The sequence below is a fragment of the Tauraco erythrolophus genome, chromosome Z, assembly GCF_009769465.1.
Source record: "Tauraco erythrolophus isolate bTauEry1 chromosome Z, bTauEry1.pri, whole genome shotgun sequence".
Lineage (NCBI taxonomy): Eukaryota > Metazoa > Chordata > Aves > Musophagiformes > Musophagidae > Tauraco > Tauraco erythrolophus.
Genome location: NC_141496.1, coordinates 10320461 through 10338597, shown reverse-complemented (window position 1 = coordinate 10338597; position 18137 = coordinate 10320461). Strand labels below are relative to the sequence as shown.

The 18137-nt window shown below is 47.4% G+C and overlaps 1 protein-coding gene across 3 annotated transcripts in view; it reads right to left on the bottom strand.

The window, feature by feature from the left end:
- The window catches only part of TPGS2 (tubulin polyglutamylase complex subunit 2), a 29947-nt gene that overhangs the window by 3046 nt on the left and 8764 nt on the right, over positions 1 to 18137 (bottom strand). Inside the window, exons 3-5 of one of the 3 annotated variants that reach the window (XM_086629197.1) lie at positions 13881 to 13968; positions 12052 to 12183; positions 7530 to 7643 (exon numbers count right to left, since the gene is read on the bottom strand). In XM_086629197.1, coding sequence (XP_086485323.1) covers positions 7530 to 7643; positions 12052 to 12183; positions 13881 to 13968 — 334 coding nt within the window. The remainder of the gene's footprint in view (positions 1 to 7529; positions 7644 to 12051; positions 12184 to 13880; positions 13969 to 18137) is intronic. The other 2 variants (XM_086629198.1, XM_086629199.1) reach the window with 2 other exon arrangements.

Sequence of the window (18137 nt, the reverse complement as noted above, 5' to 3'; positions counted from 1 at the left end):
TCAGCCTTACTAAAAATCATGGAAACAGAGAACGGTTTGAGTTGGAAGGGATCTCAAAGATCATCTAGTTCCAACCCCCCTGCCATGGGCAGGGACATCTTTCACTAGGTGAGATTGCTGAAAGCCTCATCCAACCTGGACTTGAACACCTCCAGGGATGGGGCAGCCACAACTTCCCTGGGCAACCTGTTCCAGTGTCTCACCACCCTTATCGTAAAAAATGTATTCCTTAGATCTAATAAAAATCCGCCCTCTTTCAAGTTTAAATCCATTGCCCCTGGTCCTATCACTACATGCCCTTGTAAAAAGTCCCTCTCCAGCTTTCCTGTAGGCCCCCTTTAAGTACTGGAAGGCTGCAGAAAATCTCCCCGGAGCCTTCTCTTCTCCAGGCTGAACAGCCCCAACTCTCTCAGCCTGTCTTTATAGCAGAGGTGTTCCAGCCCTCGGATCATCTTCGTGGCCCTCCTCTGGACTCGCTCCAGCAGCTCCATGTCCTTATGTTCAGGACATCAGAGCTGAAGGCAGTACGGCAGGTGGGGTCTCACAAGAGCAGAGCAGAGGGGCAGAATCACCTCCCTCCACCTGCTGGCCATACTTCTTTGGATGCAGCCCAGGATATGGTTGGCTTTCTGGGCTGCCAGTGCACATTGCCGGCTCATGTTGAGCTTCTCATCAACCAACACCCGCAAGTCCTCTTCCTCAGGGCTGCTCTCAATCCATTCTCCGCCCAGCCTCTACTTGTGCTTGGGATTGCCCCGACCCACGTGCAGCACCTTGCACTTGGCCTTGTTGAACTTCCTGAGGTTTGTACAGGCCCACCTCTCCAGCCTCTCAAGGTTCCTCTGGATGGCATCCCTTCCCTCCAGCGTGTTGACCACACCACGCAGCTCAGCATCACCAGCAAACTCGCTGATGGTGCACTCAATCCTATTGTCCATGTTGCCAACGAAGATGTTAAATAGCACTGGCTCCAGTACTGACTCCTGAGGAACACCACTCGTCACTGGCCTCCACTTCGACATTTAACTGTTGACCACAACTCTTGGAGTGCGACCATCCAGCCAATTCCTTATCCACCGAGTGGTCCCTCCTTCAAATACGTGTCTCTCCAGTTTAGAGACAAGGATGTCACATGGGACAGTGTCAGATGTTTTGGAGAAGTCCAAGTGGATGACATCGGTTGCTCTTTTGTTATCCACCAATGCTGTAACCCCACTGTAGAATGCCACCAAATTTGTCAGGCACGATTTGCCCTTAGTGAAGCCATGTTGGCTGTCACCAATCACCTCTTTTTTCCCATGTGCCTTAGCATAGTTTCCAGGAGGATCTGCGTCATGATCTTGCCAGGCACAGAGGTGAGACTGAATGGTCTGTAGTTCCCCAGGTCTTCCTTTTTTTCCCTTTTTAGAGATGGGGGCTATGTTTCCCCTTTTCCAGTCAGTGAGAACTTCACCGGACTGCCACGACTTCTCAAATATGATGCATAACGGTTTACCAACTTCGTCTACCAGTTCCCTCAGGCCCTGCGGCTGCATCTAGCACACAGCACACTGCGGCTGCATCTGTGCACACTGCGGCACATTTAGCAGTGTGCCCAGGTGGCCAAAAAGGCCAATGGGATACTGGTGTGTATCAAGAATAGTGTAACCAGCAGGAATAGGGAAGTGATCCTGCCCCTGTACTCGGCACTGGTGAGGCTGCACCTGGAATATTGTGTCCAGTTTTGGGCCCCTCGCTTTAAGAGAGATATTGAGCTCCTGGAGCGGGTCCAGAGAAGGGCGACTAAACTGGTCAAGGGGCTGGAAAATAAAACTTATGGGGAGTGGCTGAGGGAGTTGGGGCTGTTTAGCCTGGAGAAGAGGAGGCTGAGGGGAGACCTGATTACAGCCTACAAATACTTGAGAAGGGATGGTGGGGAGGTGGGGGAAGGGCTCTTTACATTAGTGTTGGGTGACAGAACAAGAGGAAATGGGTATAAGCTTAGTCAGGGGAGATTCAGGTTGGATGTTAGGAAGTATTTCTTCTCTGAAAGGGTTGTCAGCCACTGGAATAGGCTGCCCAGGGGGGTGGTTGAGTCCCCATCCCTGGATGTGTTTAAGAACAGGGTGGATGAACTACTTAGGGATATGGTTTAATGGGGATTATGGATGGTTGGACTCGATGATCTCTAAGGTCTTTTCCAACCTAGAAATCTATGAATCTCATGAAGTCACGTGCACTTGTGCACCTTCAGGTTCCTTAGATGGTCTCAAACCTCATCTTCACCTACAGTGGGCGGTTCTTCATTCTCCCAGTCCCTGCCTTTGCCTTCTGTGACTTGGGCTGTGCTGCTAGAACACTTGCCAGTGAAGACTGAGGCAAAGAAGTCATTGAGTACCTCAGCCTTCTCCATATTCTGGGTAACTTGGTCTCCTGCTTCCTTCTGGAGAGGGCCCACATTTTCCCTGATCCTCCTTTTATCACTGACATACACATAGAAGCTTTTCTTATTGCCCTGATGTCCCCGGCCAGATCTAACTCTATCAGGGCTTTCCTGATGCTGATTCCTATCCTGATCCCTGGCTGCTCGGACAATTTCTCTGTATTCCTCCCAGGCTACCTGTCCTTGCTTCCACCCTCTGTAGGTTCCCTTTTGTGTCTGAGTTTGTCCAGGAGCTCCTTGTTCATCCACACAGGCCTCCTGGCGTTTTTGCCCAACTTCCTTTTTGCTGGGATGCATCTCTCCTGAGCTTGGAGGAGGTGATCCTTGAATATTAGCCAGCTTTCTCTGGCCCCTCTTCTGTCCAGGGTTTTATCCCATCATACTCTACTGAGGAGATCCCTGAAGAGGCCACAGTCTGCTCTCCTGAAATCCAGGGTAGTGAGCTTGCTGAGCATCCTCCATGCTGCCCTAAGGATCTTGAACTCCACCATTTCATGGTCACTACAGTCAAGGATGCCCTTGAGCTTCACATTCCCCACCAGCCCCTCCTTGTTGGTGAGAACAAGGTCCAGCATGGCAACCCTCCTTGTTGGTTCCTCTATCACTTGAAGAAGGAAGTTATCATCAATGCATTCCAGGATTGCTTCTGTCCTGCTGTGTTGTCCCTCCAACAGATACCAGGGTAGTTGAAGTCCCTCATGAGGAACAGGGCTCATGAACGTGAGGCTGCTCCTATCTATCTATAGAGGGCTTCATCCGCTCGGTCTTCCTGGTCAGGTGGCCTGTAGCAGATCCTCACTATAATGTCACCTGTCCCTGCCCTCCCTTTAATTCTGACCCAGATGCTCACAGTAGGCTCCTCATCCATTCCCAGGTGCAGCTCCATGTGCTCCAGCTGGACACAGACATAGAAACCGACACCTCCTCCTTGTCTCCCCTATCTCTCCTTCCTAAAGAGCCTGTATCTTTCCATTCCAACTCTCCAGTTCTAGGATTCATCCCACCACTAACTCCTCTTGTTTATTCCCCATGCTACGTGCAATTGCACAGAAGCATTTAAGTTCGGCCCTCAATGAATCTGACTTACTGGTTGAAGGGCCTGGAATTCCTTTCTACTGCTCTTCAGGTGCCCTCAGCTTGTTTTGATCAAGCTTGATATTATCCCCCTCCCCCTTCAAGTCTAGTTTAAATCCCTGTCAATGAGCCCTGCTAGCTGACGTGCAATGACCCTCATACCGCTTTGAGAAAGGTGAATTCCATTTGGTGCCAGCAAGCCTAGTGCTGTGTACGCCATCCCATTACCAAAAAATCCAAAATTGTAGTGATGACATCAGCCACGGAGCCACGTATTAGTAGACCGGGCACATCTCCTTCTTCCAATATCACTGCTTGCAATTGGAAGGAGAGAGGAAAAAATAACCTGTGTTCCAGATTCCCTTACCAACCATCCCAGGGCCCTGAAGTCTCTTTGGACTATACGTTATGGCTTCATCACCACCCACGTGGAAGAGCAATAATGAGTAACAGTCCAAGGGCTGTACCAGGCTGGGAAGTTTCCTGGCGATGTCCTTAACTCGGGCCCCAGGGAGGCAGCAGATTTCCCTAAGAGGAAGGTCTGTCCGGCATATCAGACCCTCTATTCCCCTCTGATGGGAACTGCCTACAACTATAACCTGCCTCTTCTTCCTCGTGAAGGTGGTCGTAATACAGGGGTTGGCCTCTCTGAGCCTGGCAACACCTCTGGTGTAGATGGACCATCAACCACATCATCCATTGATGGGCCTTCCACATTCAGAGCCTCACGCCTGTTGTACAGAGGCACCTGGGAAGGCGAGGTGGGCAAGGAGGGGGTTCGCCTGTGGCCCTGAGCACGGACGTGCCTCCATTCACTCCTTTCCTTTAAGCCATTGCCCTCCGACTGGTGAGGGGAGGATACAGAATCCCCTTCATCTTGGGACTTTTTTTGTGGCTCTTCCTGTTCCTGTCTCAGGTTGGGCAGAGCACAGTTCCACCAGTCTCTCTTTTTCTCAGACTCCTGGTTGCTCCTTGACCTTTCTGCTTCCTCTTGCAGCTCTGCTACCATGCTGAGCAGATCGTCCACCTGGTCACAGCTCAGACGGCTGTTCCCACCACTGCCGTCTCTTACCAGTGAATGGCTCCGGCACTCCCTGCAGCCTGGGACCTGGAGAGCCGCACGTTTTTGTGGGAGCTCTGTCTGTGTTGCCACATCCCTTCTGCTAAGTGCAGAGGACTTGGCTTTCTGCAGGGTGGATACCACAGCTGAGCTCCTTCTGGGAGGGATACTCGTGCAGTAGCCATTATACTCACCTTCTCTATCGTAAAATGGATGGAATGCTATTCCTTCCCAACCTGGGACTGATGTGCTACACCGAACATGCTTGGACATCAGCAACTTTGTAGTGTAAGTTCAAAGTACAATTATGGCAAACATTTATCTGCCCCACAAAATAAAACGCAAATAACTCAACTGCCAGTCATTTGGATTACCGAATAGAGTCCAGAGTCTGGAAGTCACAAGAGTGCATGCTGCCAACAAAAACACATTTTGCAAAATCTTTCCACAGTGATCAAATATTTCTCTGGTGGCGACATCCTCTATAGTACTAAAAAAAGTGATTTTACTTGGGAAATTGAGATGCTGGACATGGTGAACTAAACACACTGCCCCGTGTTGACATCAACACCAGTAAACAACGCTCCCTCCACTTGCCCAGGTTGTCTAGTGCATGTGCTGAAATCACTAACGCTGGAAGGCAAGAGGACAAGTAAGAAGTTTCCTCCTTGGGAGCTGTAGTCACACCCGATGAAAGTCACGAGATAAAGAGTTTTCTTAAGAACAGGTATATCTCAGTTGCACACCCCCCCCCCACTGAACATGCTTGTATACACATACACCTAGTGACCTGTGCACTCTGTCAGATGACAACTACTTTACAAGAGATTAGGGTGTTTCACTAAGTGCTGACGGGTAAGTTTTCTGTGTATTTGTCAGAAGAAACAGCTCAGCTCACCTTTTTCAATCTCCTGTTCAACCCTTCCTGCCAAATTTTGACCTAGTTAGCATCTGGAAGCTCTGCATCCATGCACAATGTGGAAGAACCAGACTAAGTCTGTCTCAATCAGCTAAGAACCTTTTTTACCATCTACCTTTGCTTCCAAGAAGAGTTACAGCCTTTCTCACCAAAATGTAAGGGAATTATTCCAAGACAGGCAAGTAACCAGATATATGTCAGTGGCTAAGCTCTAGCTCTTTATCTATATTATTTCAACCTGATTGTAGGTGAATGCTTTCCTATTTCTATGCATGCAGAAATCATAGATTCACAGAATCACAGAATGGTTTGGGTGGCAAGTAACCCTAAAGATCATCTCGTTCCAATTCCTCTGCCATGGGCAGGGAGACCTTCGACTAGATCAGGTTGCTCAAAGCCTCATCCAACCTGGCCTTGAACACCTCCAGGGATGGGGGAGCCACAACTTCTCTGGGCAACCTGTTCCAATGTTTCGCCACCTTCATTGTAAAAAATTTCTTCCTTACATCCAATCCAAGTCTACCCTCTTTCAGTTTAAAGACATTTCCCCTTGTTCTATCACTACACATCCTTGTAAAAAGTCCCTCTCCAGCTTTCCTGTAGGCCCCCTTTAAGTACTGGAAGGCTGCTGTAAGGCTTCTTGGAGCCTTCTATTCTACAGGCTGAACAGCCCCAACTCTCTCAGCCTGTCTTCATAGAACAGGTGCTCCAGCCCTCGGATCATCTTCGCGGCCCTCCTTTGGACTCGCTCCAGCAGCTTCATGTCCTTATGTTGAAGATCCCAGAGCTGAAGGCAGTACTCCAGGTGGGGTCTCACAAGAGCAGAGCAGAGGGGCAGAATCACCTCCCTCGACCTGCTGGCCACACTTCTTTGGATGCAGCCCAGGATATGGTTGGCTTTCTGGGCTGCCAGCACACATTGCCGGCTCATGTTGGGCTTCTCCCCAACCAACACCCACAAGTCCTTTTCCTCAGGGCTGCTCTCAATCCATTCTCCACCCAGCCTGTACTTGTGCTGGCATTGCCCCGACCCACGTGCAGGACGTTGCACTTGGCCTTGTTGAACTTCATGAGATTTGTACAGGCCCACCTCTCCAGCCTTTCAAGGTCCCTCTGGATGGCATCCCTTCCCTCCAGCGTGTCCACAACACCACACAGCCTGGTGTCATCAGCAAACTTGCTGAGGGTGCATTCGATCCCACTCTCCATGTTGCCAACAAAGACGTTAATAGCATTGGCCCCAATATTGACCCCGGCAGAACACCACTCGTCACTGGCCTCCACCTGTACATTGAACCAATGACCACAACTCTTTGGGTGCGACCATACAGCCAATTCCTTATCCACTGTGTGGTCCATCCATCAAAACCATGTCTTTCCAGTTTAGAGACAAGGATGTCGTGTGGGACAGTATCAAATGCTTCGGATAAGTCCAGGTAAACGATGTCAGTTGCTCTTCCCCTATCCATCAATGCTCATGTTCATGTTGAGCTTCTCCCCAACCAACACCCATAAGTCCTTCTCCTCCAGGCTGTTCTCAATCCATTCTCTGCCCTGCCTCTACTTGTTCTTGGGATTGCCCCAAACCATGTGCAGGGCCTTGCACCTGGCCTTGTTGAACTTCATGACGTTTGCACCTGCCCACCTCTCAAGCATGTAAAGGACCCCCTGGATGGCATGCCTTCCCTCCAGTGTGTTGACCGTAACACACAGCTTGGTGTCATTTAGCAAATTTGCTGAGGATGCACTTAATCCCATTGTCGGTGGGGACAATGTCCAACTGACCAAGACGTTAAACAGCACCGGTCCCAGTACTGACCCCTGAGGAACACCACTCATAAGTTATAACTCAGACTCCAACATAAAAAGGAAGGAAAATGTTAGCTCCAGTTAAGTCATTGCAAGGTTTAGCGTCTGACTTCAGTGGAGACAAGACATCCCAGTAAATGTTCACCTACTAATTGCAAAAATCAGACATGTAAGATGTTTCTACATGTGGCCTCCAGACACAATTCACAACAAGAGATGGCTAACTTCGCTCTTTTCAGTCTTACCTGGTTTAGCGTGCTTATAAACAAGACAAACTTTCCCATTCCCATTGCACGCGTCTAATTCAAAGATCAGACTACGAGAATCAAAGTGTGGCTTCTCTGGTTTGTCTCCATTACCTGAAAACAGAAAAAAAATCTTCCTGAAACATGTTTGGAAAACTGACTGTGACTCAGCTGTAAAGAGTCAATCTATTTGATACTTATTAATAAATGAGCTGATGAGCTGATTGGAGAGGGACTTTTTACAAGGGTGTGTAGTGATAGGACAAGGGGCAATGGCTTTAAACTGAAAGAGGGGAGATTTAGATTAGATATAAGGAAGAAACTTTTCACTCTGAGGGTGGTGAGGCTCTGGAACAGGTTGCCCAGAGAAGCTGTGGCTGCCCCATCCCTGGAAGTGTTCAAGGCCAGGCTGGATGAGGCTTTCAGCAACCTGGTGTAGTGGAGGGTGTCCCTGCCCATGGCAGGGGGGTTGGAACTGGATGACCTTTGAGGTCATCCTTCCAACCCAACCATTCTATGATTCTATGAAGAACTAAATCAAACTATTAAATTTATATTGCTTGGAAAGGATTAAGTTCCCTGTGTTTAAAAAGAAGAGAAAAAAAGAGGAAAATTTTCATCTCTGGTAGAAATACAAACCACAGAGTCAAAATCAGATGGTCGAAAAAAGACATCAAGCTGTCCCCTAGTCCTTCCCTACGGGGACAGCATCAGCTTTACAGAAGTCACTCCTGACAGTGTTTGTCTCATCTTTTCTTAAAGTTCTCCAGTGTCAAAGATGTCACAATCTCCAGCCAGTGAACCCAAATCCATCATTATCACGCAGTTTTCCTCATGTGGATCCTAAATCTTATTTGCTGCAATTGAAGCCTATTAATTCTGTCCTATCCACCATCCTTTTTTTGCCCTACTTTCCCTAAAGAGGATAGGGAGAATATTTTATTCTTTTTCTTTTGACAGAAGACTTTGATGAACTTGGAGACATATACATTTCTTCATATGCTCCAGTATGACACCAGTGTCCTTCTCAACGGCCACATTAATCATAGAATCATAAAGCAGTTTGGGTTGGAATGGATCTTAAAGGTCTAGTTCCAACCCCCCTGCCACGGGCAGGGACACCTTCCACTAGATCAGATTCCTCAAAACCTCATCCAGCCTGGACTTGAACACCTCCAGGGATACGGCAGCCACAACTTCTCTGGGCAACCTGTGCCAGTGCCTCACCACCCTCATTGTAAAAAATTTCTTCCTTAGATCTAATAAAAATCTCCCCTCTTTCAGTTTAAAGCCATTGCCCCTTGTCCTGTCACTACATGCCCTTGTAAAAAGTCCCTCTCCAGCTTTCTTGTAAGCCCCCTTTAGGTACCGAAACACTGCTATAAGGTTTCCCAAGAGCCTTCTCTTCTCCAGGCTGAACAGCCCCAACTCTCTCAGCCTGTCTTCAGATAAAAGGGGCTCCAGCCCTCAGATCATCTTCATGGTCCTCCTCTGGACTTGCTCTAGCAGCTCCATACCCTTCTTAAGTTGGAGTCCCCAGAACTCAAAGCAGTACTGCAGGTGGGGTCTCACGAGAGCAGAGTAGAGGGGCAGAATCACCTCCCTTGACCTGCTGGCCACGCTGCTTTGGATGCAGTCCGGGATATGGTTGGCTTTCTGTGCTGCAAGCGCACATTGTCAGCTCATGTTGAGTTTCTCCTCAACCAACACCCACAAGTCCTTCTCCTCCAGGCTGCTTTCAATCCATCCTCTGCCCAGTCTGTATTTGTGCTTGCGATTGCCCCAAACCACATACAGGACCTTGCACTTGGCCTTGTTGAACTTCATTAGGTTCACACAGGCCCACCTCTCAAGCATGTCAAAGTCCCTCTGGATGGCATCCCTTCCCTCCAGCGTGTCCACAACACCACACAGCCTGGTGTTGTCAGCAAACTTGCTGAGGGTGCACTCAATCCCATTGTCCATGTTGCTGACAAAGATGCTAAATAGCATTGGTCCCAGTACCGACCCCTGAGGAACACCACTCGTCACTGGCCTCCACTTGGACATCAAGCCGTTGACCGCAACTCCTGGAGTGCGACCATCCAGCCAATTTCTTATCCACTGAGTGGTCCATCCACCAAATCCATGTCTCTCCAATTTAGAGACCAGGATCTTGTGCCGGACAGTGTCAGACGTTTTTGACAAGTCCAGGCAGATGACATCAGCTGCTCTTCCCTTATCAAACAACGCTGTAACCCTGTTGTAGAAGGCCACCAAATTTATCAGGCACGATATGGTCTGACTCATATTCAACTTGTGACCTACAACCACCACAGAGCATTTCTACAGAATCATTTTGGAATCGTGTAGCTGCAAGTTCTTGGAGAATATAATTTTGAACTCTAAAGCTGCTGGAGAAGTAGGAGTACATATGGCTGCACTCTTCAGAAGAATCTTCTGTGAAAGTCAGGACGGAACTCTTGTGGGGATGTAACTTTTTCTCACTGTACCTTTTAAGGGCATCAGTGTAGGTTTGAGTGGCTAAATGTAAGCACAATTTGGCCCATTTCATTACAATGGCTAAAAGATCAGGACTGCAGTCAAGCTAGAAGGAGCAAAAAGAAACTTTCAGCCACATTTAGAAACTAGAAGAGCTATAGAGATTCAGAGACAAGACAGAAATCTAATAGTAATTTTTTAAGGAGTCAGCATGGCACCTGGCTCTGTTCTTATCTTCTTAATTCTTCCAGTCTTGTCAGACTGGAAGACCTCTGAGAAAAGGAGTGGGCTTTTTTCTTCATTTCCTCTCCAAACTGCAGGATGCCCAGCATTTTTAGGCAGTCTGGAAACACATTGTCATGGTTTGATGTGGAGGGGGGGGTGGTTCTGGTGGCAGGAGAGGGATTTTGCTCCCTGCGACCTCCCCGGTTTTGGATCCGGGTTAGGCTTAGTTCTGGCCACCGGATCAGACTGCCATCCCCCTCGGGGTTGAGCCAATAGGGCGCCTCTGCGAATTGCCCTATTTAAGTCAGGACAAAGGAACCGGAAAAGGTGCTTCGCCCAGGATCGACGAGAGAAGGGAGGAGGGCACTGCCCCCGCTCCCTGGCTCCCTGCTGGGCAGCTGCCTGCGTCGGGCCGGCGCTGCCCACGGAGGATGGCGGCGGCGGAGCCAGCTGGGGAACTCGGGGGCACCCCACTCCCAGGGTGCCCACTGGGCTGAGTTCACCTGGAGAGGACTGAGATCTGAGAGAAACAGCTGCATCGACAGCAGGTCAGTGAGGATGGAGCAGGAGGAGGTGTGCCGGAGCCGAGTTTCCCCTGCGGCTGATGGTGAGATAGCAGGCTGCCCCCCTGCAACCAGGACGGCCTCGGTGGAGCAGCGACCCACTCGCAGCCCGTGGGGAGAAGATGCCTGAGCCCGAGGATGGTCGTGTTGGGGGCACGGCAAGGCAGAGAGGCATCTGGAGTCTGCGTGACGACCCACGCCGGAGCGAGTGGCTACAGCTCCCTAAGTACCCGAGACTGTGGTAAAGCCCACACCGGAGCAATCTGTGGGGAGGATTGTTTCCAGTGGGCTGGACTCACGTTGGAGAAATTTGTGGATTTTTCCTCGTGGGTAGGGGATCCATTGGAGCAGGGGAAAAGGGTGTAAGGACTCCTTCTCCTTTAAGAAAGAAGCATCAGTAACAGCACGGAATGAACTGATCTGCACTCCCCCAGTCCCTGCCCCCTGTGCTGCTGGGGGGAGGAGGTAGAGCCGGGAGGAAAAGGAAGGTGGGGGGGGAAGGTGTCGGTTTTAAGATCTGGTTTTGTTTCTTTCTGTCCTCTCAAGTAATCGGTTTTTATTTCCCTTTGTCCTTCTAAGTAATCATTAATAAACTGTTTTGCTTTGAGAAAAGCGCTGCCTGTTTTGCCCAGGACCATGGTTGGTGGGTGCTCCCTCTGTTCTTGCCTCAACCCTCAGTCCTTTTGTTTTTTTTTCTCTCCTCTCTACTTTATTGGAGAAGGAGAGACTGTGTGAGTTTTAGTTGCTGGATCAGCCTAAAACCACGACACACATATTTTCCAGTGCCACCTCACACTTACATGTATTTAACTAGAGTTACTTTTCCAATTCCAAAGAGCATATCCAGATGTCTTTTCACTACCAAGACAAAAACCTGTTATCTTTTGTTCATTCAACACCATAAGCACACAAGACTTCAGAAGCTGAATCACTGTAGGAAGCCTCAGTTAAAAATTTCAATAGGGAAAAGGCAGAACAGGAGGGCTGCCAGGCTGTTAAAAGAGGATGGAAATAATACTAGCGACTGGCAGCATTAACAACCCCCATGAGATTCACAGCACACAGATCTACTTGTCAAGGCTGCAGAGAACTACTAGGACATAAGTAGATCCTGCCCAGGAGACACAGACAACCTCATCTACTTGGAGTGACCTTTTCTGTTGCTATATCCATGTACTATATCCTAACATTACCCTAACAGAGCAAAAGGGATGAAACAGAGCACCTTTTCTAGCCTGTTAGAAGGACCTTACCTTCCTCATCTGTGTCATCTTCCAGGTCAGCGAGAGTCGGTGCGTTAGGCAGAGTGTACATGGAGGAACCTCCAAGCCGACATAGCTTCGAGACACTATTGATCACCATGGAGCCCAGGGGCATTGGAGTATCTGCAATAAGTCTCATCGTTAATCACGTCCAGTGTCAGGAAAGCACACGAGGTATTTCTTCTCCTCCACACACCAACTCAACCTCTTCTAAAACACAGAGTGGGGGAAGAGATGGATATACCCAGCAAGCCTGGACACTTAACCAAGTCAGGCTCCATAGGAGAAAAATTAGGCTTTTTCAAACACAGAATCACACAGGTGATGTGACACCATCTCAGAGCTGTGCAGGTATGAGAATTACACTGCTGGCTAAGCCTGTGCTGCAGCTGTGAGGCCAGTCCTGTGAAACTGGCCATTAAAAATCTGAGCTAGGTACAGCCACCTTCTCAAAACTCTTTACCCTCTTGCTGTCTTTCTTACCAGAAACCACCCCATTCATTCACAACTTATTAGGCAGCTCATCCGCTTCCACTCCATGTACCTGCTCAGACTGCATCCTCTTGGTTCTCACTTTAATGCAGGATTTTATCAGTGTGTCAACGTGTGGGTCTTCCTGAGTGAATGCTTGAGGACTTGTCACTTGTCTCTCCTTCTGAGGACTAGTACTTTTACCAGACATCATGTCAACAAGCATCCAGTTCAGCCATGTGCCAGTGTGATAGGCCTCAGAAGGCACTACTGGATGCTTGCTCAAACAAGACAGTTATGTGAGCTGCCTTGGTCTCTCTGCACTTGTGTGTCCTGAAAACAAGACTCTTCAGAGGTCACAACACACTAAACCCCATTTGAAACATGACGGGACTCAGTGCAGGTTCTAGCGCCCTGATGTCAACTGTCTCTGAAATGAAATCCCACTTGCTGAGGAAAACCCTCTGTTTGACAATCATCTCCAGAAGCTAGCAGCGTTCACAGCCCGATTTGACAATCTCGCTTGAAGGCAATGAGAGCCAGGATAATAGTCGCAGGGCTTTAGTGCAGAGTGAATGAACCACCTGACTCTTGACAAACAAGGATGGACAATAAAGTTCGGTCCTGTTCTCACGTCCACTGACTCCAGAAACAACACCAGTGAATAGAGTTTAGCTGGTGGAAAGCAGAATCAGGCTCTGGTATGTACATACAGTTTTTAATGAGAAAGAGGCATTACCATAGCGTGACTCTTCCGACTGCTTTATGATAGGATAATGTGCTAGAGCTACTTCTCTCCTCATTAACTACAGAGGGAGTCTAGGTACGAGATTTAAACTACATACCTAAATCTGAGTGTCAACAGATGGCCAGTGTATTAGGGAATGGTATTTATGTCATGAAGACTTGTTTGGTTTCTAGTCAGTGTTCTGTGTACAAGTCTCTTCTGTAGAAGTCCAGCACATGCAAGCGATAGGCTTTGCTCTGTTTCATCAGGAAAGGATTTGTGATGTACAGTGGTATTTTTTTCCTCACTAGGACATCTCTTAAATAGTCTTGATGCCATACAGAACTGCACTCAGCTATTAATTCAGAGGTCGGTTTTCTGTAGTCACTGATCAAGCTGCCCAGCTGGAACAAACTACTTCATTGTTTTGCAAGTTAAGGAATGGTGCTAATTTTTCATTCAAAATTACTCGGTGCACGTGCTTTTGCTCGGACTAATGCAGGATGCTGACAGATGTGTATTGACTGTGCAGAAAGTAAGTTTGAAATTAAAGAGATTCTGCAAAGGAAAGACTGGCTGCAATGAAATGAGGGTATTGGTGGAGAGGAATACATGGACTCACCATCTGTCTTCACACTCCAGGTCATCTGGAAGCCATCGGTCATCAGATAGAAGTTCTTTAAATCCTCCGGCAATACGCAGGAGTTTTTCTGCAAATCATAATCTAAGTGTTATGGGAAAATGCAGAATGTTCCTCAAATCCAAAGAACAACTGAATATTGGTATAGAAATATTTGCCACCAAGTATTTTGCTTAACTCCAGGATGACTCAAATCAGCTCAAACATCTCATGCTAAAACCTTGAGCGAAAACTGCATATTTCTTGGGTCTGTGCTACTGTATTAGGAAAGATGACTTGGGAAATTTCACAATGAGCAGTCAGTCATTACAAGATTATTACAGGATTGCTCCCTGAGAAGACGTATCATTTTTTGACAATAACAGCCACTCCAAGATCATATATAGAAAAACAATCAGCTTTTTCACGCATACAGATTACCAGAGTAGAGTTTGCTTGAAGTGAAATCAGATTAAATCTACTTGTTCCACTAAAGCATGCATAATATCAGCACAAGGACTCTGTTCTTCTTCTAGGGGTTTCAGTTTCAAATAGGTGAGAGAGGCATAGACTCAACAGTTGCACATAATCAAGCAGGTTTGATGTTTCTCTTAACAAACAGCATGTGTGAAAATACACATACAGTCAGTCTCAGAAACCTGCTGGTCTGGCTTCATCCCACCACACCTCAGCACTTGGCTGGGGCTCCTAAGCGTGCTTCCTTCTGAGCCAACAGTGAAAGGAGCAATTCCAGTGAGCTGGTGAGAGTGCTTCTCCTATACCTATCTTGGTTGTGGAAGGAGCCTTTCTTAACTTAAGACTCTTCAGCTAAGCAACAAATATGAAGAAGGAAGGGTAATGGCATAATCCTCAGAATAAAAATTTAGAGCTTAGTAGTGCTGTGTTCATATAGGCTTACCCTGCCACAAATCAAGATGTTATTCAGGTAGGTATTCACAGCCTGGCCGCAGAGGCCAGGGTGGGTTTTGGAGCAGTTACAGAATTGCTCTGGAGAAAGCACAGGAGTGAGATGATAACGGCTTTCCAATATTGTGCCTCTGCTGGGACTACTTCCCTACAGCTACTAGAAAATGTAACATTTGAAGTCTCAAAAAATAAAGGAAGAATATTCTGGTAACCAGCAGCTAAGGAAAGAAAAAATGAACAGGCAGTTCACATAGCTCTGCTTCACTTGGGGCACAAATTTGTCACATCTCAAGAGATGCTGATCAGATTCCTCCCCATGCCTGCAACTCGTGCATACCCAGTTAACTGACGTTGCCTCAATGCATCTATCCAGCAGGAGCTCTCTGCTAGCTGTGCATCCAGCTGCGGTGCTGGCCTCTGGTCATCAGTGACTGACACAAGCAAGGGAAGGTGCTGGCCTCCTTCTGTCCTCATCCCCTCCCTCCCCTAGGGCCAGGGAAGCCCTTCTGCCTGTTAAAGCGTTATTCACAGTCACTTTCTCTGAGTTGTTACAGTCCTTGTCCCCTAAACTGTGGTGTATACACCGTGCAGGACCCTCTAAACCACCCGTAACCTTCACTCCTGCATGCTAACTTACTTTCTAAGAATATCCACTTGTGCTGACAGACTGCTACTGGTAAGTCCCAGGTATTAATGGCTTTGCAGCTTGCAATAGAGCAGGTCACTTGACTTGTCCCGTCAGCAGCCTGGTCGCTAGCACAGTGCTTTCCTAACCCAGGCAGGGAAATCTTCAGAGGCAACTGGTACTGAAGCAGAGAATCTGATACTGTAGAAACTTCGCTTTGAAAAGAATTTATTGTTCTTTGATAAGAGCCTGCTGATGGCTGAGACCTTGGTGGTAAGTTTCAGGAGATTACTAAACTGCATGGACATATCTGAAGTTCTTCAAATACCTTTAACAAACACACCTTCCTCTGTGGGTTCTTCTCAGTCCTAAATATTTACAATTTCACTCTGCACTTTCACCACTTCCAATTTCAGGCTGTAGCTGTAAGCACAGTGACTAGGTTTACAACTATGAAGAAAGAAAATACCACAGACCTGCTACAAAGCCTGAGGAGAGTACAAATGTTTACACAGCACTTTCAGTGCATTTCAAACGTCTTAATTTTAACTAATCTACCCCAGCAGTAAAAACACATATGTGAACAGCTTTCTTGACTTCAGTGGGTGCTCTCCTCTAAGCAGGAGAACCAGATCAACTGGGATGACAAACTCTAAGATTTTAAAACTTCCACCGTAATATCCAGTTGAATACTACTACAAACTGGGCACAGTCCAATTTAACAAAGACAGCTGATTAAGACAAGGGAAAAATCACATCTAGATAGGCCTTCTGCTCTGACTCCTCCTTTTCTGGACAGAAAGATTAACATGTGCATGTTTTTCCAAATGGCTGCCCTCCCCACTTTATTTTAGGATTCTCTTAACCATGTCCCTTTTTGCATGACTTTCCAAATGATGGTGCAAAACACAGGGGTGGAAAATGCCGTATCAGAGCAGATCTGGGGTCTATAGGAAGAGACCTCTATATAGAAAGCTTCACTAATACCCATCTCTCCCATTTGACAGAAAGGATTGATTGATCTGTCATGTTATGCTCAGCCACATGACTTATAACATCAAAACAGTGGTCTTCTGACAACAGTCAGAGAAACAAACCACTACTATATATTAAAAATGGCTTCTTAAGCTCTGTACTCCTCCTGCTCAACTGGCAGTTTCCAGAGTTGTATCTCCAGCACCGTAAAATAGAATACTCCTAATGACCTGCCAGAAGTGGCTTAACCACAGCCTTCGCAAGCAGCTGTTTTCACTACAGTCATCTGGTTACACTCATCAGCTCATAAAACAAAATATCCCAAGTGTCCAATATGGCGTGTGAGGTCTATTTCTTTTGTTTATTGTCCACTATATCCCCAAATAGTCTCCCAAGAAAGCACGGTCCACTGAGGATATAGAAGAATATTAGAACCTGGGCAGTTTTGCTGCGAAGACCTGATCAGCACTGGATCCGGAGCTAAAACACTAACATACGGCAGTTCACTTAAAGCACTGTTGAAACAATGCCTCCCAAGCAAATATCCTAAAGAAACGGACAGCAATCAAAACATGTACCTCTAGAGAGATTTCTCTAAAAAACTGAATGTGTTGTACCCGACTTCTGGGGAAAGAAGGAAAGGATTTATGTCACTTCCCAGGGCTTCCAAGTAGCAGAGCACATCAGCAGCCACCTTTCCCTAACATCATGCTGTTTCATGACTGGTCTGCCCTAGCTGACAGTGAATGCAGATGTTCATTTATGTAACATACTGAGAGGTTCTTGTTGCACTTTTTATAAATCTGTTCTGAGGGGACTCTCAGGAGATCACCTTGCTTGGATTAGTGCCCTGAAAAGCATGGGGCTAGGACAGACCTGATTCCCCACTGCAGAGAACAGGATTTGGCAATTCTCTTGAGGATGGCATTGCATAGCCAGTTTTTAAATTGGAATACTATAAGGCCCCACAGGAAGGGAACACTGTGTCAGAAACACTATCCAACTCCCCAAAGTCCTCCAGCCTCTCCCCTGTTATGCAGCTTGAAGAAATATACCTTTCCTCATGTACTGGTTCTGCTGGATGCACTTCCCCGCCTCTCCCAAGGTCAGGGCCATAAGGCAGGTTCAAAACATGCAGATCCTGTACTCCTGGGGATCAGAGATGGCAGGCTCACCTAATCCATTACAGAGGATGACAAGAAGGGCTTTCTTTGTGTATGCACATATGCACACGCCTGCATGCATACTTTTGACTCAAAAAGAGATATGGTAGAAACAAGGAAGACTTCTAGAATATCCAGGAACTACCATTGCTCTCCCACTGAGATTTATTCACAGAGAGAGTTTCCGAATTGTCTGTCAGCCTAAGACAGTCCACAACAGGAGAGCACCAGCTGGCTAGAGGGCTTATACTATGTTTTTATTACAGAAAAATAGATCTTTGTAGACAAAGCGCGTAAGGAGAAACAACACACTTCCCATATAGAGTTGCAGGATATGAAAGCCACAGCAACGTGATGGGCAAGGATTGCTCACAGCCAGCCGCAGTTCAGACACTGCTAACAAGCCAAACAGAGGAACAGGCAGAACGACCCCCTTCACTTCGCTTGGTCTGCTGTATTGCTGAGCTTCGGGGACCCCCGCTCCCCCTAACAGAATGCAATTTTCTGGTTTTTGAAAATCAAAACAATGATGTGAGTGACTTATTTCTCTTCTGGTTGAGACAAAAAGAA